Genomic DNA, 21,249 nt, shown 5'->3' with positions numbered 1-21,249 from the left:
AACTAGTTCTGAGTTGACCTCCCATAGATGATTCATACCTTCCATATGGTATTGTCTTCCTAATAACCATGCTTTAAAAAATTGAAATGCAACCAAATGTACAGTGCAGTGCAACCAAGGATTCTCCAACAATAATTTTTAAATTACTGGTCTCCCTCCCTTTAACTGAGAAGTAAGAGAAAGTTCAGCTAATTTTAATATGACTATGGTTTTCTGTACAGAACTGCACCATCTTCGTTTCTGTTTTCTCACAGACATCCATTCTTTACTCAATTTTTGTGATACAAATATTATAATTTTGAAAGAATAACCATGGTCAATGCTAACTGCCAACTGATTAAAAGGAAAAAATGGGGGGAGGGATAAATTAGGAATTTGGGATTAACATATACACACTCCTATATATAAAATGGATAACCAACAAGGACCTACACTATAGCACAGGGAACTATACTCAGTATTTTGTAATAACCTATAAGGGAGAAGAATATAACTGAATCACTTTGCTGTATACCTGAAACTAGCACAACATTGTAAGTCAACTATATTTCAATAACAAAACAAAACACCAATCTGTGATTCCATCTGTGAGCTCTCTGCTTTTTCACTTCAATTCAGTCCACACAACAATCAGGCACTACGCTCGGGGTTGGGACGGTGCCTGGCACTGAGATACCGAAGGTTACGGCCCAGTGTGGTACACGCCGCACTGGGGATTCGGCAACGTGTGGAGTAACTGAGAACGGGGGTGGGGGGCGCGGCAAAGCAGGGGCACCGGGTACTCGGGCAGGAAGAGCTCCCCACGGGCGGTCAGCTCAGCTGTGGCTCGCATGTGGTGAAGCCAGTCCTCACGTGCGCTCTGGTCCCTCTGTGCCCCCAGGCTGAGCCATCAGCAGGGCTGCCTCGTGCCCTCACACTGCTGCCAGTTGAGAACGTTGGGAAGCTCTTCCCTGTGGCCGTCTCTCATCTAACTGAAAACTGTGTCAGTTCCAGGAGCCCCGAGGAGCTCTCTGGTGGGACAGTCCTTTAGGAGGACAATCCAAGGACTGTGGTGAAGATCAGTCAGTGGTGTCATCGAGGGGTGGCTCCTCACTTTCCTGCAGGAAGTCCTGGCTGGTTAACACGGGCTGTCTTAAGGAGCTGCTCTTCCCGGGCCCCAGGGTCTTGTGATGTGGGAACAAGAGGGGGACGCTGGGTGTTCCCTCTGCCCATGATTTTGTGGTTCAGTTTAAATACAGAGTTCAGAAGTGAGAAATTGCTCGAAAACAAGATACTAGTGTGTGCAGAGATGATGACAGGAAATGGAATTGTTGTGAGGCGATGTGAGGAACTTAGCTGTTAGAAAGAGGAGGACAGACCCACAGTGACTTGGATTAAGGAGTCGTGCAGGTCTGGTCACCAGCGAAGGGAAAGTGTGAATCTGAAGGAATGTGCGCCCAGTAGTTAAGACAGTGGTTTCAGAAGTACAGCGTCTCAAGGAATGTTCCTTTTCTACTTACACACTTCTGTAATGTCTGAATTTTACTTAGCGTATATTTACACGACTAGAAGGAAGATGAACAGGGAAAATCGTACATGAATATTTGAGAAAAATTGTAAGATATTTTAACTTAATGCTTTAATGTTGCACCAAATGCGGAGCAATCAGAAATTTAAAACAAAAAATCTTTGCAATTCTAACGTCAGGCAGTGTGTTGATTGGGGTTCTCCCGAGAAACGGAAACAGTAGGACATACTCCTCCCTGCCTCCAGCGTGGAGTAGGGGTCAGGGCAGTCACCCCGGCCCGCGCAGGAGCCCCCTGCTTTGCCTGTCGACTCCGAGGCATGAGGAGCTCACGGTAGCTGGGTGGCGGAGTTAATTCCAGCGCAGTGTCTCCAGGTGGAAGCATTCCTCCCTGTGGAACTCAGCCCTCTAGGCCAGCGGAGCGTCGGGCTGTGGGGACAGCAGGCACACATTTTGCTAGCGGGTCGCCTGGGGTAGTAGTGGTGCCCATTTCCACCCCTGGATTCCTGGACCTGTGTATACCGGCTATGGGAGAACTGGCTCCACGTAATTGGACGCCAAATCCATACCCAGAGGGTCTGTTGCAGTCAGGACAGGACACTGCCCCTTCCACGATGGAAGTGGTCCAGTGTGATCAGCCTGCCGCCAGGTCGCTGGCTGATGGCCGCGGGGAAGGGTGTGATGCCGGGCTCAGTGCTGATCTCTGCTGCTGGCAGGTTGGGCACTCGGCGGTGGCCGTAGCCAGGTCGGCCTTGGTGCGTGACGTCCACGTTGCCCAGCCCATGTGTCACCTCCATCCCTGCCGCCGTGGCCCCTTTGTTCACGAGCCCGCTGGGCAATGACGGGTGGATACCGATCCATAGAATGGATTATTCTCTCCACGTGTTGATTTGGATCCTCTTCTGCTGAGGTCACGCTTTGGTGAGGTCACCCTTTGGCGAGCATTCACATGGGACACAAACATCTTCACCTTTTTTGCCCATTCATAGAGGTCTAGCCACATACTTCTTCCCCAGATTTCTTTGTCACCAGTTTTCCAATCACATTCCTTCCAGGTAACACCCAGGTCCTGATGGGCAGCTCAGGTCGCATGGTGACTTTTTGGTCCGTGGTTAAGCATTCAGTCTGTGTCAGGCCAAGAGCTGTTTCTCAAAAGGAGAGTGGTTGTCTGTGGAGGACGGCAGGGCTTTGCTCCTAAACCCTCAGGGCGTGCGCTGAGATTCATCCACCAGAGGCTCCAAACAGCCTCCCTTTCTGCCGCTGGTGCTTCAGGCACCACTGGACCTGCCGGATCACGTGACCCGAGCGGAGAACAGCTCCCATGGTGGCCTGACCCGTGAGGAGCCTCCTCTTGTTCTGGGCCCCACTCAAAATCGGCAGCTTTTCGGGTCACTAGGTAGATAGGCCAGAGTATCACATCCAGGTTAGGAGCACGTTGCCTCCGAAATCCAAAAGGGGCCCAATCAATTTGACACATAAAATTAACTATCACTATACATAGAACTCAATCTGTATGTAACTCTTGAACTAATTACCTAAAAAGTAACATCTCTCAGGTTTTTAAAATTATGAGTGCTTAGGAGGAAATTTTTATTTAGCTCCTAACTCTGAATTGAATTATTGTAACACATTCACTCAACTCCCATCAGCTACCCACCCTCCTACCAGGTGTTATGTCATGATCCACGTGCTAGATTTTTTTTCTTGGGTGGTAAATGTGTTTAAGTTTTGCAGGATATTGTACTTAGGAGTGACTAGGCTGTATTTGCTTAGTACTTGACCAAATAGAATCCAATGTTTCAAAATATTAGAGCTGGAAGTATCTTTAGAAATGGTCTAGGCCAATTTACTTTCTCAGACAAAATGAAGATGCAGGGTGTGAGAGACCAGAGTGGAACTTGGGTTTTCTGTTGTCAGTGAGAAGGGCTTCTCGGTTCCGGCTCCGCCCTGCTCCCTTGGAGCTGAGCGGCGTGCTTTAGGCTGGGCTGAGAGTCAGCTTGTTGGGAGATGAGCTGAGGTTCTGTCTTCAGTTGGTAGCCTGGCAGACTTGGCTACCGATCAGAGGTGGTGCCTGAGAGGTAGCGGTTTTAAAGAGCAGGATGTTGAGAATCCTGCTGTCTTAACTGCTCTGAGAATTGAAGAGGAGCATCTGGAAAATTAATCTGCTAGATTAAATGTAAACGACTAAAGTACACACCTGGTTGACAAGATTACTATAATATTTAATATATAAATTTTTAATTCAAATAGCCATAGCATCACTGATACTAAGGCCGCGTTTAATTTTGATTTTGTCATCTTGGAGTTGGATGGATGGTGATGTGGAGGTCCTCTAGTTCTAATCCAGAAGCACCCCCAGACACACACAACTGGTTAGATGAGTTGCTTCCAGGTACCCTTGGCAGTTGGCTGTCCGGCCTCTTTTTGAAACCCTTTCCAGTGTTCCAGGTGCCTTTTGAAGACAGCCCCTTCCAGTGATTGGCCGTGCTCCTTGTTAGAAAGTTCTCTTTCACAGTAAACATTGGGCTTATAATTTGAGCTTGTGTCTCCTGGTTCTGCCCCAAGATTTTTTTCTAGTTTTCTCAATATTTTTCATAGCTCATTTTGGATAGTCAAAAATTCTAGACTAGAGACTACAGCTTTCTAATTAAAAAACAAATGGAGCCTCCTTCACAAATACAGTAGGTTTCCCAGGGTGAATAGGTGTTTTCCTCCCCGCCCCCCCCCAATAGGATCATGACATGATTCTGCCTTACTTCACTTTGTATCGATAGGTAGGAAAACACACTGGACTAGGAATGGAGGTGCCTGGTTCCCGGCCCCTGAGCTCCGCCTCTTGCCCGTTGGGTACTTGGGGCAAGTGAACCTCCCTGAACCTCAGTTTCCTTTTCTATGAAGTGAAGATGATAATGCCTGCTCCAGGTGTCAGGCCCTTTTGAGAATCAGATGTGTTTTGTAGTCTATCCATTTCCTTACAGATATAGGAGGTTAACTCCCTGGTTTTAGAATGGAACATTTTGAATTATAAATTTGATTTAGCAGGGGCTGCGATAACAAGTTAAGACGACTAAAAAAGGATCGATGATGCTTTCTCGGAAGTCTAAACCCCGTGAACGTGGTGGGTTGACAGTTCAGTTTACGCTTTTCTGTTTTTATTTTAGAGACTGGGAAGAGATTTTAAGAAATTCAAGAAGAAATAAAATGTATGAGTTATATAGTGGACCCTAACGTATTTGTTGGCTTCAATTACCACTGCATACCTCTGGTGCGGTCCACGTGAAGATCTTGGTTTTAGCTGGGATCCCTGCTACCCCCACAGAACAATCAGATCTAAATCCAAGGCGGACAAAGTATCATTTGCTAACAGACAGTAATGACTTTAAGAAATTAGTGACCTTTGCTGATTAATGCTTTTTATTCAGAATATTTTAATTTCTAATTTGTGCCTGCCTGATTCTACTCTTTTGGTGCTTCAGGTAATCTGCTTTATTTACAGCTGTTGGCACCTGAGTTCTCTTTGTTTGCTTCCAGTCAGGCTCACCAGACTGGAAGGCTGAACAACACAAAGATGTGCTCTTCCTACTGTGAAAATAGTGGACGTGCGGCCTTTGTCTTTCTTTTCCTTTCCCTTTCCTTTTTTTAATTTTTTAATTTTTAATTTTATTTTATTTTATTTTTGCAGAATGAGGACAATACTTCAGGTGAATTTTTCTTTAAACTGTTATATCTGCCATAAATATTGTGAAAACTCTTTTTTAAGTTTTTTAAAAAAGGCTATGGAAATATTTGTACCTTCTCTCAGCTCCACTTTTTAAATCTGTGAAATGGGAGGTTAGAATAACGGTAATACCTCCTCCTAAGATATCTGTGAAGATTAAATAAGCTAATGTATGTGAAAATGACTTTCAGGCTCTTGATTTATTATTATTATTGTGAAAAGAAAGTGTTCAAATTCCTTGCTACAGAAATAGGTGAAGCTGGAAATACATTCATTGTGGGAAAATCAGAAAACGTAGAAAAATTCTGATGAAAATCCCTTTACTTCACCACCGCTAACGTTTTAGTTTATTTCTCTTTAGTATATGATTTTTGTTTTCTTCTGTCAGAATTAGAGTTTGTCGGTACAGCTGTTTTTCAGAATATTTCTGAATCACAGAAGTCTGACAGCAGGAGTAAGAAAGAAGACGTGAGGCAGCTTCTCCAAGCTCCCCCAGGCGCTCCTTGAGGGCAGGGCGTCTGCTCTATCTGTGTGTGTCCCGTGAGCAGCGCCTTGGTGGCACTGAGGGATTGATGGCCCCGGGCCGGTTTGGTTGCGGAGACCAAGTGCCCTGGACTGGAGCGAGGAGACTGGGGCTCTGGCCTGGAGCGGACCTACCTCGAGCGTTCTGCGTGACCTCACGCTGGCTGCCCCCATCCTCATCTGTGAGACTGCGTGGTCGTGTCAGCTCTCAGTTGGCTAAAGCCAGTAACCGTTGTCTATACCAAGGGTATTTGTGCGAGAATAAGTGGGAGGTGACGACGGAGAACACATGCTTTGCCCTGGTAAGGTGGTCTGTAACCTCGGGGAACAGTGTTTGTGACTGAACATACTTTCCAGTAAAATTCTGCTTGGGAGGTGGCAGCGGAGATGGGACAGAGGAGGATGCAAGTGGGAGTCACAGGGAGTGTTCAGTGCACTGGTTTTGAGATATGCACACGTCAGAAGATGGCCAGGAGATGCAGGTACTGACTGTTGGGTTTCCTACAGACTGTACTTCTGGATGAAGCCATTCAGTGCATTTTATATATTGCTTTAGTGGAAGACTCTCGCTGCCACCTAGTAGATGAGAAGGCTAGGCACGGTAATCTTGCATTCGTATCAGGAGACTTGATAGAGTTCTTTTTTCCCTAACTCAGTCCTGCCTGATAATATAAACTCTCCCCGGAAAGAAGATGTATTATTTTCCAACAAGAAGGTTTGGGAAACATCAGGAAGGAGTGTGTAGCTGTGAGTTTCCTGAGAAGCGTCTTGGGGAGCCAGGACTGCGGAAATCACCCCCAGACAAATTCAGATTCAGGTTTAGAGCCACGTAGCAGCACCCCGGTCCCTGGCCTAGGGCTTAGAAAACCATAGTCCCATGTTTTCTGAATTCCTTTATTGTCCCTGAACCATTTCCTTCATGGAGTTCTTATCAGCATATTGAATTGAATGAATGAATGAATGAATGAAGACTGGATCTGTGAACATGTAAATGAGAGAAATATATTAGATTATGTGGAAATAAAAGCTAAAGTTTCCCTCAAACAGAGTGTTTCAAAAGGCTTAGGAAGAGAAACTCTTGCAACTCACTAATAAAAAAGGCAACCCAATTAAAAAGGGGCACAGGATCTGAATAGACATTTCTTCAAAAAAGGTAAACAAATTCCCAGTAAGCACTTGCAAAGATGCTCAAAACCATTAGCCATCAGGGAAATGCAAATCAAAACCACTTCACACCCACTAGGATGGCTATAATCAAAAAGACATAATAGCAAGTGTTGGAGAGAATGTGAAGAAACTGGAACCTCATACATTGTTGCTGGGAATGTACATTGGAGCAGCCACTTTGTGATAGTTTTTTTTTTTTTTTTTTTTTTTTTTTTTTTTTTTTTTTTGCTGTACGCGGGCCTCTCACTGTTGCGGCCTCTCCCGTTGCGGAGCACAGGCTCCGGACGCGCAGGCTCAGCGGCCATGGCTCACGGGCCCAGCTGCTCCGCGGCATATGGGATCCTCCCAGACCGGGGCACGAACCCGTATCCCCTGCATCGGCAGGCGGACTCTCAACCACCGCGCCACCAGGGAGGCCCTGGAGCAGCCACTTTGGAAGACAATCTGGCAGTTCCTCAAAAAGTTAAATGTAGAATTATCATTTGACTCAGCAACTCCACTCCTAGGCATATACCCAAGAAAATAAAAACTCATACACAAATGTTCATAGCAGTATTATTCATAATAGCCAAAAGGTGGAAACAACCCAGATATTTATCAACTGAATGGATAAACAAAATGTGGTATATCCATACAGTGGAATATTATTTGACCATATAAAGGAAGTAAGTTCTGGCACATGCTCCAACATGGATAAACCTTGAAAACATTATGCCGAGTGAAAGAAGCCAGGCACAAAAGGCCACATATTGTATGATTGCATTTATATGCAGTGTCCAGAATAGGCAAATATGAACCGACAGAAGATCAGTGATTGTCTAGGGCTGAAGGGAGTATTGGAGGCTGATGAAGATGTTCTAAAATTTACTGTGATGATCGCACAGCTCTATAAATGATACAAAAACCACTGAGTTTTACTTTTTAGATGGGTTGTATGGTATGTCAGTTTTGTCTCAGTACAACTGTTGACGCCCCCCCGCCCTGCCCCAAATCTCACTTGGACTAGTTTTACACATCTTAGTGTTGAAAGAGAACAGTGTAAAATTCTAAAGAAATATGGTTAATCGTCCTTCAGGAATATTTTAAGTTAGAAAGATTTGTGGAGTGCTGCTGTGTGCCTGGCGTCGTACTGGGCTTCAGGAATACGGATGCAAAGAAATCGTCAGGCTGGTGAGAACCAGAGATGGTGTGCAGGGCATGAATGTGTGCACCAGAATTGGGTAGGGGGACATTGCTGTGTGCCTGGTGCTGCTCTAAGGTCCTTTCTCATCATAGTTTTCACAATAGCTCTAGAAGGATTGCTGCTGTTACCCCCGTTGCAGATGAGGAAAAGGGACCCAAGCGGGTCAACAGGGTGCCCAAGGCCATGCAGCTGGTGAGCGGTGCAGCCGGGGCTGAGCTCTGGACCTCACGGGACCGTCATGCTGGTGGGCATGAAGCCGTTGTCCACATTGAATTTCTTCCAGCCTCTGTTTCAGGGTGCTTTTGGTTCTTTGTTACAAAAGAACTGAATGTATGTAAAATTCAGTTGGCACTCATTTTGTTTTTCTTGTACAAGTGAAGTTAGTGCTGTTTCGCTTAATAAATTACAGAATAAGAAGAACTCAGTGGTAATAATCACTTACAGGGATTTATAACTTGAACTGTTTGTATTTAGCATGTATCCAAATTACATTCTTTTAGGGTTGAGGGAAATATTTCTGAACATTGGTGATACTGCTTGTTCACTGCGGCGGTTTCCTGTATATATCTATAAAATAGAAATTATATCTAACAACACCATTTGAAGGGTTCCTGCCTCAAACGATGAACATTCTTGGATGAACTGGTGCCTTGGATTAACTGGCACTAGAGTTTTGTTCTGCCTAAAAATAGTTCTAGAAGTAGGAGGTGAAGTGACTTATTGAGGGCATTAGAGTACAGCCCAAATAGGCCTTCAGCAGACCTGCACTGTATTTTTAGTGTAGATTTCTCTACCGTTAATTGTACTTAATAAGTATTTATTGATAAGAATAGCTATAAAATGATAGAAACCTTACATTGGAGAGGGTGACAGGCTGGCATTTTGGGGGAATAATCAAAGACCTGGGTCAAAACTTGGCTTAGCCTCTGCCTGTAGAGGAACACATACTTCAGCTAACATGTTAAATGCTGAAGTTCTTTTGTGCCCAAAGCAAACAGGAGCCCCATTTTCCTTTAAAAGGGAAGGAAAGCTCTGCCTTAGAATGCCTGGGCAGCTGCTGAGCACCCTGCCACGTCATCTGGGCAACTGAGAACCCAGCTGGCCCCTGCTTGGTAATTCCTCAGCACTCTGGTATGTCCTGACATTGCCAGGCAGACTGGAGGGATTCGCAGAACAGGAAATAAGCGGCCGGGAGATAAGACAGCAGCTCCGAATCGCAGACAAGAGCGGAAATGAGAAAACTAAGCCAGGGAAACAACATCGCAGTTTAACTTTATTTTTAAACCAAGGATCACTGGAAAGATTTCTCTCTCTAATTTAGGGGAGCAACCCACCTATATTCAGTTATACCGGTTATACTCACAGCCAAGAAGTGTGTGTATGGGGACTGCTCTTCTGTTTACTGCTGCATCTCAACGGATCAAGAATTACGAAAAGATGACACTGAGTCTGTGAACTCTTCGTTTCTCCAACAACTACTCCTATGTTGTCCTAAGACCAAGACATTTTTAACGTTAGAAATAACTTTAAAATATTTTTTTGCCTCTGCTCTTTTGTGTTTGTGTCATGCTGCGACTTGCAGGCTGTCTTCATGAAGAAGAGAGGTTTTGTTACTGATAATAACTAAATATGCGATCATGTGTGGCGATGGTTGTTAAAGGAAAAAGACAAAGTATAGAAAATGTGACAAACCTCTGTTCTCTGAAATGTGACGCCTTGTCATCAAATATTATTTTATAAGGAAGGTCATAGTAGATGAATGTTCACTGTATTTAACTTAGGAAATAAATGTTCTCTTTTGTCATATTCCGCCCTCTTGTAGCCATCCTGAAGTGCATTAGTGATTCTGGGCTTAGGCGATGCAGGTGTCTTTAGGGACCAAACTGCAGCACATCGTGGGCGGCACTGCTCAGGCCGATTGTTGTTGGGTCCGAAAGAAGTTTATGAAATTGGCTTTTATTGGCTACTTGGAAATTCTAAATTTTATGACACATTCTGTGCGGTGCATTTAAAGACTTTTATTGTGTTGGTTTTACTATTTTTTTAAATTAGATCAGTAATTTAAATACAGAATTTTTAAAGCTAGACTTTAAAAAAATGAATCTGGATTTGTTGCCCTCCCGTCCGCCTGTTTTGAGGCCCCCTCCTGTGTATGTTCACAACTCTGTACTTGCATATAGAGCAGGATATTATGTCTGTTTAGTGAACTGAACTCCACAGGGACAAAGATTTCCTAACTTTCTATCCTCACAACCTAACGGTTTGTAATAGGCAGTCTTTCAGTATTAGCTCTTGTTAAAATGCCTTTGGGAGTCGAAAGTAACCTACTTGAAGTAGTTTTCAAAGCATAACTGAATGAGAATCGTAACTTACGTGTGGCTGTTTGGCCTGATATGCTCAGCATTCCTGTGTGTCATTGTTCAGGGGTGAACATGCCTCTGCCCTTTTCCTCCGGTGGCCCAGCTCAGGGGGAGGAGGGTGCACGTAAACCTGTGGTTATAGCAGGTGGTGTGAGCATGGCACCTGCAGAGCAGTGACCAGAGAGGGACAGGCAGTCCCAGTGGACGGACAAAAGCTAGGTGGGGCTGCCGGCAGCTGGCGTGTCCACATCCGTGGAACTTGCATCCGTTTTGCAGGCGGGCCATTGACTAGCTTAGATTTGGCCAACAACTGCCAGGTCTCAAAAGATTTCAGCCTTTCAGCTCTTGATGCCCAGTTTTAAAAAGAGCTACAGTATCCTTACATTTTAAGTGGGTAGTAATTTCCTCTTGGACAATTTGAGGATTTTAGTATGCATCTTGCAGCAAATGCTGATACCACCAAGTGTGGTGGATCAAGGCTGGGAGGCCTCTCCTGGCTCTCTGGTGCCCATGGTACAACTTTGAGAAGGGGCAGGGCTTCTGTGTCGGTCTGTGGTTTGGACGCAGGTGGACGTGAGGAGGAAGCTGTGCTTTTGGAGGCCCGTGACGGTCTGTCCTTGGCCTCAGCCGCATGGAGTCAGTGGTTTAGAACATAAGTGGAACTTGGGGACCATATGCACCGGTGCCCCGTATTCACGAGGGCTGTTAGCTTATGAGGCACGAAATCCTGGGAGGGGACGGGGTTCGCATCGTATGAGCAGCAGGGGTGCTCTTGCTAGTTACTAACGGCCCTCACTTGACTGACATACATCCGTACGTGTCCACGTATCCATGGCTGTTCTGGCTCCCAGCTGGACTTTGCGCTTGCCGAGGGCAGGCCCCGTCTTCTCCACCTCTGCGTTGGTCATGCGGCAGCATGCAGCGTGGATCTGATGAGTACGAGCTGAATGAAGGAAACGATCACGGTCACCAGCGCGGGCGGGCCAGGTGACCTTCAGAAGCATTCCCTGTGGGGAGCCCAGCACTGGTTTTGTGCCTCCTGGGACCACGTCATAGCCCTGTGCCCTTGCAGGTTTTACTGGACTCTGTGAGGGCTCATCCCACAGACCACCTACCAGCGGCCACCTTTTACGTGAACGAGTGGTAGTTGAGAAAGTTGAAAATGATGGTCCATGTTCAGGATTTTTCAAATTTAAAAATTAAGTTCTCATACTCATCCATTTCGAAGCTTATAATTTCTTCATATTTCCTCTGTGATAAATCCTGAACAGCTTAGATATTTCAACTGTGTATTTTTTTCCAAATTGGCATGCTTAGATGCTGAACTACTTGGAAATAATGTAGCCTGGCAAAGGTACAGAAAATTTCACTTTGGGAGAAAATGAGATTAAGTAGGCCGCACCCTTTCTTCCATCTGTACCAAGCAAATAGTGCCCTGACTCAGGTACACACAGGTTTCGAGGAAATCGTTTCCCCGCCGCCCAGGGCCCTCAGGCGAGCGAGCCTGGCACTGTGGAGGCAGGGCCGGGTACGGGTGGGCTCTGGGCCCGCTCTGTGGTCACGGCGACGGGCGCTGCAGCACTGTGGTTCGTGGTTTGCCCAGGTGGCTGCTGTTTGTCAGGAGGCCATGTCACGTGGGCCTGGTCCCCTGAGGCGCTGCCGTGTGTCCTCTCTGCTGGACTCCCCACCCCGATCCTCCCTGAGTCCTTGCCTTTGTCCGTGCGTTCTAGTTAGTTCTGGGTCTGATAACTTCGTAGACGTGATCGCGGCCCACGGGCTCCTTCTCTGCAGTAAATGTCTTCTTGCTCGTTTCCTAGGTCGTGTTGGTGAGGTGGAACGAGCCGTACCAGAAGCTGGCCACGTGCGACGCGGATGGCGGGATATTCGTGTGGATCCAGTACGAAGGGCGGTGGTCTGTGGAGCTGGTCAACGACCGAGGGGCCCAGGTGAGCGGGCAGGACACTCCTCCAGGGAAGGGCAGAGGGCAAGTGAATGAGACCAGCATCCTGCTTCTCGTGCTGCCCGTTGAGTACATCACTAGAGCGAGGGAAGGATCATCCTTCCTTCTCTTCCACTCTGCGGCGGCTGTTGTGAGAACACTCCAGGTCTTAAGCTTTAATTAAACCTGTGAAGTCGTTTTTCACCACTCAGTGTTGTGATTACCTGTTAAATTCCGATTTAATGAAGCGCTCCTGGCGTAGCGCTTCTTTGCTGCCCTGTGGAAGGTATTTTCCCATGTTGTCATCTTCCTAGTTCTCTCACGGGGAGCTCCACATGACCGTTCTCACAGCCTACTCCCCAAGCCAAGTTTTGAACACTCCCTTTGGTCAGGTTTCAATTAGCGGGGCCACCTGTTGTCATCGCTCAGCTCTCCCTTTCTGGTACCAATTTGTCGCTGCTCTGAGGAAAACAGTTGCTCCAGGGACACCCTGCCGAGCTGTGCTATTTTAAAAACCACTTCGTGGGTTCCTGTGGCTGATGGTATGGCCCTGGCTCTCCCTCCCTGCGAGGACGGCTGCGTGGAGCTCCTGTCTCGTGTGTTTAAGGACACGGGTCCCGTGCCAAGGATTTGACAGGCCCGAGTGCTGGGGGAACCTTTATTGACAAGGGGTTTCTTAGTCTGTTTGCCTCTCCGGGGTGGTTCCCCTGTGACTGCCTTTCTATACATTCCTAAGGAAATGAATTCTCACCCTCTCTCCTCCCATCTGTTGCTTAAATAAGCTACGAGCTCTCCAACTTCGAAAGATGCAGACCGGTGAGGGGACATAAAATTGCAGGGAATGAAGCTCTTACTAGCAGTTACTGTTAGGCTGAGGAACTTTGTAAGATGTCATCACAGAAGGCAAACCTACCTCTGGGTGCAAACAGAACATACTGTTTTGTGTGAGTTTATTTATTTGGTAGGGTCAGTGTAATAATTTTGACTGGCTCTGGTAAGGCCTTACTGGTTTCCTATATTCCGCCGTGAGTGGAAAAAGGAAGAGGTGCCGCCTACACCGTCACTAGTAACTAACCTTGAAATTGAGCCACAGATGTGGAAACCTCCATGCCCATAAGAAGTTCACGTCACCTAGAAGGTGGACACTGTGGTCAAGAGCGTGAGCTCTGGAGTCAGCATCTCAGTCCAAGACGCTTCAGTAAGACATACTTTACTTCTGTGCCTCAGTTTCCTCATCTGTACACAGGGAGTTTAATGGTGCCTGCCTCCACGGATCACTTGGGAGAATTACAGAAGATTACACACGGAAGGGAGTTCCCTGGTAGCCCAGTGGTTAGGATTCCAGGCTTTTGCTACCATGGCTCGGGTTCAGTCCCCGGTCAGGGAACTGAGATCCTGCAAGCTGCGTGGTATGGCCCCCCACCAAAAAAAACAGATTAAATGTGGAAAATGCTGTGACACTGTCTGCACGTGATGGTTGTCCCCACAAGTTGTGATGGTGCCTGAAGCACTTATGAGGTGCCAGCACCCATAGCCGCCAACCACAGGGCGTACCTGCCCTTACGTCGTTGCCACAATGTCATCACCAAAGAGCAGCTTCAGGCCTTGAGGCAGCAGCTGTTGACAGCTTCCCGTGAAGCAGAGGCGCTTCTGAACTTGCCCATGAGGGTCTTTACAGTGCCCTTGTCCCCCCACCACCAGAGTGAAGCCTTGCCCTAGCAAGGCCCAGTGATCACGGGAGACATGCCTTCAGACCTTGGCCGGCAAGAGGTCTCACAGAGTGTTCCTCGTACAGAATGGCACTCAGTGCTGGCCTTTTCCAGGTGTCGTCCCTCACCTGCACAGGAGCCCTGTTGGGAAGCTGTTGTTACTCTCAGTTAATGGAAGAAAAACCCCAGCTCAGGGAGGTGGAGTAACTCACCCAGGGAATTAGTTCGTGGTTTGTAAAGCCAGAATTTGAACCCAGGCTTGAGTCGGGAACTCTGTCTCGTTCCCAGGCAATACGCTGTTTTCTCGTTAGCAGAAATGCATGTACTCATGGTCCGTCCAGAGAGCGCAGGCTGCGCTGCCATGGGCGAGTCCGGCCCCCCAGTCTGGTGGTGCTGCCCCACCGTCTCCTGCTGACGGCAGCTCCTCTGAGGAGGGAGACATCTGTCACCTCCATGTCAGAGCCGTGTGGCCTCCGCCACCGCCATATACCCTCAGCCTTTCTTTCCATTGAGAGTTTGGCGCAAAAAAAAAAAGAGTGTTAGAAACAAGAATGGATGAATTCAGACCTGGAAGTGAATGAGCTTACATGGACCATAGAACATCTGGAAGCACCTAGAATCTCCCAAAAGCCTGTTCCTTTCAGGTTCGACCAGAGTAATCACTGTATCTTGTGATCTGATCCAGATCTTCATATAGCTTTGCTGTTTGCCACTCTGATTCTACAGACCTCAGAATCCATTGAGCAATTGTTATCGTTAAGCACTTGCATTTGGGGGAGATATGGCTGCTTTTAATTGTGTTGGAGTCGTGTCTTGTATGAGAAGCGTCACGCGCCGGTGAGGATGGCTCACTGGTGGAGGGGGCGGAGGGTCCGTGCGCCGGGAGCCGTGTCTGGGGGCAGGAGGGACAGTTCTGTGCCTGGAGGAGGAGCGTCCTTGAAGTGATACTCTGTGGAAGAGGTGACAGGTGATCTTTGTTATATAGCATGCCTTTCATTGTCATGAAGTAATCAGACATTTGGCAGAAGCCAAGTGAATCTTTAACACTCTTTTTTTCAGGAAATGATTATGAGTCCCTTATTTCAAAACTGAGTCTGGAACAGTGCCTGCATTATTTCATAGCATTGGTCACAGGCCGGCTGTGCCAGGCACAGGCCTCGGACCGTCAGAGGAAAGGCTGTCTTGGGCGGCGGGCCGTCCAGGCTGCTCCTCAGCTTTGGTCAGTCATGTCGAGAGAGCCCTGAATGTGGGGCAGGAGTGCCACGGCCCCTCGCATCGGACAGACCACAGCAGAGGGCTTTCTGCTTATTTCCTTAACAGCACTAGGGACTCAGTTCCCCGGGTTTTGTTTTTCCAATTTTGGTGTAGTCTTATCACTCTATGCCAACCTAATTTAATAAACACAATTAGATCATGTAAACATCCTCTTATCATTTTTTGTGACTGTAAGATGGGTGGTGCCTTGGAGAAGCATCTTGTCACTGGCTATACGTTTTCGCGCTCTAGTAAGATGTTCTTCCTTTAGCACAAAGATAAATAAGTTAAAACCCATGTAAATAAGTAGCATTATCTTTGCAAAGTGAAAGGACTTTTACAGTTTATTGCAGAATTAATGTATTGTCTGTAAAAAAAAAAAATCTTTTCAGTTCTTAAGAAAAACTAGGTAACGTAACTGGTTGAAACATAAGGTCAGAGAAACCAAGATTCCGAGTTGAAAAACAAACAGCTTTTTCCACTACCTTCAGAACAGCTGTCCAGGAGCTGTCTCACACACCCATGCCATTGTCATGAGGGGGACGTGCTGACCACTGATAACCTATAACCCCTGCTGGGAAAACAGCAAGAAGTTCATGTGCTTTTGGTGTTTGTTCATTTGTTTTATTACTACCTGAAGTGTGAAAAGTCCAGTAACATTACAAATTCAATGAAGGTGAACATTTCCAAGTATAAGCAACAGTGAAGATGATAGATAATCCATTTTTTTAAGTTAGAAAAGATTTAAAAGGTAGTACAAACTGAAAAAGTAAATTAAGGTGATAGAAACAGGACCAAATATGACAATAATTAGAATAAATGTAAATGGACTGACTTCACCGATCAAGATGATGCTTGACAGATTACGTTTTTAAAAACATAGCTATATGCTATTAGGAGCCACACCTAAAACTTAAGGATATATACAAGTTTAAAGAAAAAAGGTGAAAAAGATATATTGAGCAAATATCCAGGGAAAAAGAAAGCTGAAGTAGCAACTGTTACTTTCAGATAAAATAGAGTTAAAGATAGAAAGTAATGTTTCATTTATAGAGTGCTACCACATAGTGATAAAAGCTGTAGTTTACCAAGATGATACTTTAAATATGTATGCACTTATTAATAATAGCATCAAAATATATGAAGGAAATTGCCAGAACTGAAAGTAAAAACTGATAAATTCATTGATATACCGAGAAGTTTCAACAACAAAAAAAATCAGCAAAGATATAGAAGATCTGAGCAACACAGTTAACAAGCTTGACCTAATGGACACTTGTAGTTACTGAATCCACCAAGTAGAGAACATACATTTTTCTCAGACACACACAGAATGTTTACAAAAATTGATCATGTTCTGAGGTTTCACAGACTTTTTCTGTGAAGGGGCAAGATAGTACATATTTTAGGCTTTGTGGACTAGGAGTGAAAATTGAGGATATTACATAAGTACTAACAAGAAAGAAAAGAAAACCAGAAAACTTTATGTTGATAAAGTTAAAAAGTTTATTTATGGATGCTAAAATTTGAATTTTATATAATTTCACATACAACAAAGTATCATTCTTCTTGAAATTTTTTCCTAACCATTTAAAACCATAGTTTGTGGACTGTACAAAAATAGGTGGCAAATAGATTTGGCCCACTGGCCATAGTTTGCCAGCCTGTGTTTTAGGGCATTCATAAAACCTAAACAAATTTCCATTGGTAACTCTCATGATTATGGACCATGATTTCTGAATGGGTTAGAAGTTAATAACAAATCATAAATTTAAGAAATTGGTGGGAATTCCCTGGCGGTCCAGTGGTTAGGACTCAGCCCTTTCACTGCCGGGGCCCAGGTTCAGTCCCTGGTCAGGGTACTAAGATCCCAGAAGCCATGCAGCATGGCCAGAAAAAAAAGAAAAGAAAAAAAATTGCTGACCAAATATTTGGATATTTGGTCATTTTTAAATGCATTTTTAAATAGTTCATGGGTTAAAGAACAAATTTAATGGACATTTATAAAATCTTAGATCTGAATGATAACGGACTGTCTACATATCAAAACTTGTGAGACAGGATTAAAGTGGTGATATAAGAAAATATATATCCTAGGGTCTTCCCTAGTGTCACAGTGGTTAAGAATCCGCCTGGCAGTGCAGGGGACATGGGGTCGAGCCCTGCTCCGAGAAGATCCCACATGCCGCAGAGCAACTAAGCCTGTGCACCACAACTGCTGAGCCTGAGCTCTAGAGCCCACGAGCCACAACTACTGAAGCCCACGTGCCTAGAGCCCATGCTCCGCAACAAGAGAAGCCACCGCAGTGAGAAGCCCGCGCACCGCAACGAAGAGTAGCCCCCGCTCGCCGTAACTAGAGAAAGCCTGCATGCAGCAATGAAGACCCCATGCAGCCGAAGATAAATAAATAAATAAATAAACTATTTTTTTTTAAAAAGAGAATATATATCCTTAATTTATGTATATTAGAAAGGAATAAAACTCTGATCAAATGAACAGAGTAAATCCAGTAAAAGGAGAAAGAAAATATAATTTAAATAAAAGTAGAAATTAATGCAATAGCGAAAAAATTATACAATAGAGGAGATCAACATATTCAAAAATTTGTTCTTTGGCAAAAAATTAATGAAGTAGACAAACTGCTGGCAAGCCTTGAGTAAGAGAAGAAAGATGAAACCTAAAATAATTTTATGAATGAAAAGTTGAGCATAACTGTAGATAAGGTAGAGATTACAAGGTAGTCAAAGGTAAATAAAAGATACCTAGGTAATTCAGTGGGGGAAGAATCATTTTTTTTTAATTGAGGTATAATTGACATATAACATACTGGTTTCAGGTGTACAACAAAAAAAATTTGTATCTACTGGGAAATGATCACCACGATAAGTCTATTTGACATCCAGAGAATAGTCTTTTTGACAAATGGTGCAGAAGCAATTGAATATCTGCATTTAAAATTTAAAAAGTAGAACCTTGATTCTTACCATACACCCTGTGCAAAAATTAAATGAATCATAGACATAAATGTAAAAAGCTGTACACTTCTTCTGGCAAGTTTGGGTTTGCCATCTTGGGTTAGGTAAAGATTTCTTGGACTGGATACAAAAAGCATGAAACGTAAGAGAAAGAACTTGATATTGGACTTGATCAAAATTTAAAACTTACTTTTTGAAAGATATCCTTAAGCAAATGAAAAGGCAAGTTACAGAATGGGAGAAATCATTTGCAGCACATGTTCTGATAAAGGATAGTATCTAGAATTTTTACAACACAATAAGAAGGTCGGAAACTTCTATATATCTGTATACATATGTGTATGTGTGTGTGTATTTACGTATATAATGAATAGGTGAACGTGAACGGATATACAAGTAGATATATATGGCAAGGGATGTGAATAGAAAGGTTCCAAAAGATGATGTGCATATGATCAGTAAACACATGAAATGATGCTCAGCATATTCGTCATTGGGGAAACGCAAATTAAAAGCACAGCGTCCTGTGTGCTACCACTACACACCTACTAGGATAGCTAGAATAAAAAAGACTGGCAACGCCGAGTGCTGGTGAGGTGTGGACCTACTCACATATATTGTTGATGGGAATGTGAAATGGTTTAGCCACTTTGGAAAAGCTTGGTAATTTCTTATGCATTTAAACATACACTTACCATATGACCCAGCAGTTAATTCCATTCCTAGGTATTTACTCAAGAAAAATGAAAGCACGTGCCTACAAAAAGTCTTGCACGTGAATACTCATAGCAATTTTGTAATAAGCAAATACTGGAAACAGCCCAAATGCCCAACCCTTTGGGGAGATGAATAAATTATGGTATATTTATGCCACGGAATATTACTCATCTATAAAAAGGAGTGAACTACTGATGCACACAAGAAACCAGAATACTCTCAAAATTATTATACTGAGTAGAAGCGATCATAAAGAAAAGTGAACATACTGGGTGGTTCTATTCATGCGAAATTCCTAGAATAAGCATCTAGTTACAGAAGTTGGGTCACTGGTTGCCTCAGACCCAGGGCGAGGACAGGGAATTGACTGCCAAGGGGAACTTTATTTATTGCGTGTAAATTATAGCTCACTAAAGGTGATATTTAAAAGGATAATAAGTAGTATTAACAACTACTTGCCAACAGTTTTGAGAACTTACATGAACTGGACAAATTCCTAAAAAAATATTTTAATAGAACTGACTCAAGAAGAAGTAAAAAGAGAAGCTTGCCTGCTGCTAACACTATTAAATAAATTGAAGCAATGATTAAAAATCATCCCACAAAAAAGTGCAAAGCCAGATGGTTTCACAGGCATGTTCCACCAAACTTTGAAGCAACAGTTCGGCCCAGTTTATACAAATTCTTCCTGGCCGTGGAAGAAAAGGGACTACCCTCTAACTCATTCTGAGAGGTCAGCATTAACCCTGATAAATTCAAACAAAGATGTTATAAAAAATGAAATCACAAGTTTGCCTCACTCGTGAATACAGATGTGAAAATCCCAAACACGTAATCAACTTCAACTGTATGTGTAAAGGACAATACTTGACCTCGAAGTTGGGCTTCTTCTAGGTATATAAGGATGGCACAAAACTGGGAAATCCATGGAAGTAATTTGCTGCAGTAATAGATTAAACGAGGAAAAACATGTGGTCCTTGGAATAAATGCAATAAGTGCATTTGATAGAACTCAACACCCAAGTATAAGTAATGTGTTCCGGTTAGAGATTATTTCTCATTTTGATTGTGGGAATGTTGTTAGCAAGACTGAGAAACGTATATAATCAGAAACTGAGAGCTTTACTATCTTGATAAGTGACCACGAGACACTGATGGAGAATTAGTACTGTAAGGGGCAGGCCGTAGAACAGTGTCTAAAAGCAAGGATGCTGGCGCCGCACAACCCTTGATCATTCTTGGTTCTGCCCCTCGCCAGCTCTGTGAGACCAAGGAGAAGGTACTTCTCCCCGCTGTGGGAGGTAGTACCACGGGCTTAATGAATTACCACGTGTGAAGCACTTAGCACCTCCACGCTGGCATATGCTTTTCAAGTAATGTGTTTTATGCATTACTGTTAAAATACATGCAACAACATATTATATTGTCTCTTTAAGGCCATCTCGATCTTCGCCAAAGGCTAAGGTAAGGACTACGTCTAGTCTTTGATAAAAGTCCTTTCCCTTTCAGATTACAAATTGACTCCCTTTATCTGTGTGTCCCAAAGGTGAGTGATTTCACGTGGAGCCACGATGGGACTCAAGCACTTATTTCGTATCGAGATGGGTTTGTCCTGGTTGGTTCTGTCAGTGGACAAAGACACTGGTCATCTGAGATCAACTTGGAAAGTCAAATCACATGTGGCATATGGACGCCCGATGACCAACAGGTAACGAACGCCTCTTGAACGTGATGTGTTATGTTAAAACTACGTGAGCTGTGGGGGAAAAGTGTTCAGTACTAATGCGGGGGGGAGGTGGGGATGAGAGCTGGCTCAAAGGCTGGTAAAGAATGACAAAGGGAAAGAACACTGAGCTTGTCCAGGTAAAAATTAATACCAAAATTTCATGTGTTAATAGATTGGGGAAATAACATTCCCCACCGATACTGTGAATACTGAGTTAACAGTTTAATTATAGAAAATACTCATACAAATTTACTTTAAAATCTACATAAATAGCCAATTGATAAATGGATAATGGACATAAATCGTTCACAAAAGTTCAACTAGTCAGTAATCATGGTGGGAAAGTATGTACTCTCAGGGAAAAAATGCGAAATAGCATAGTGAGAGGGTATATTTTCACTTATTAACAAAGAAAATGATACCGATGATTTTATTGATCATTCGTAACGGTTTAATCAAATAAGTATTTTCATT

General features: G+C 44.2%; 1 protein-coding gene across 3 annotated transcripts in view; it reads left to right on the top strand.

The window, feature by feature from the left end:
- TULP4 (TUB like protein 4) overlaps window positions 1–21,249 on the top strand; it is a 246,763-nt gene that overhangs the window by 157,365 nt on the left and 68,149 nt on the right. For 2 of the 3 annotated variants that reach the window (XM_082634188.1, XM_082634189.1), the window contains exons 3-4: window positions 12,272–12,400; window positions 20,596–20,757. In XM_082634188.1, coding sequence (XP_082490314.1) covers window positions 12,272–12,400; window positions 20,596–20,757 — 291 coding nt within the window. Of the gene's footprint in view, window positions 1–9,418; window positions 9,546–12,271; window positions 12,401–20,595; window positions 20,758–21,249 lie in introns of those variants that run through there. The other variant, XM_082634190.1, reaches the window with a different exon arrangement.

The sequence above is a fragment of the Mesoplodon mirus genome, assembly GCF_964341445.2.
Source record: "Mesoplodon mirus genome assembly, chromosome: 10".
NCBI classification, from domain to species: domain Eukaryota; kingdom Metazoa; phylum Chordata; class Mammalia; order Artiodactyla; family Ziphiidae; genus Mesoplodon; species Mesoplodon mirus.
Note: the sequence above shows the minus strand (reverse complement) of the source record. Positions and strands in the feature narration are given on the sequence as shown.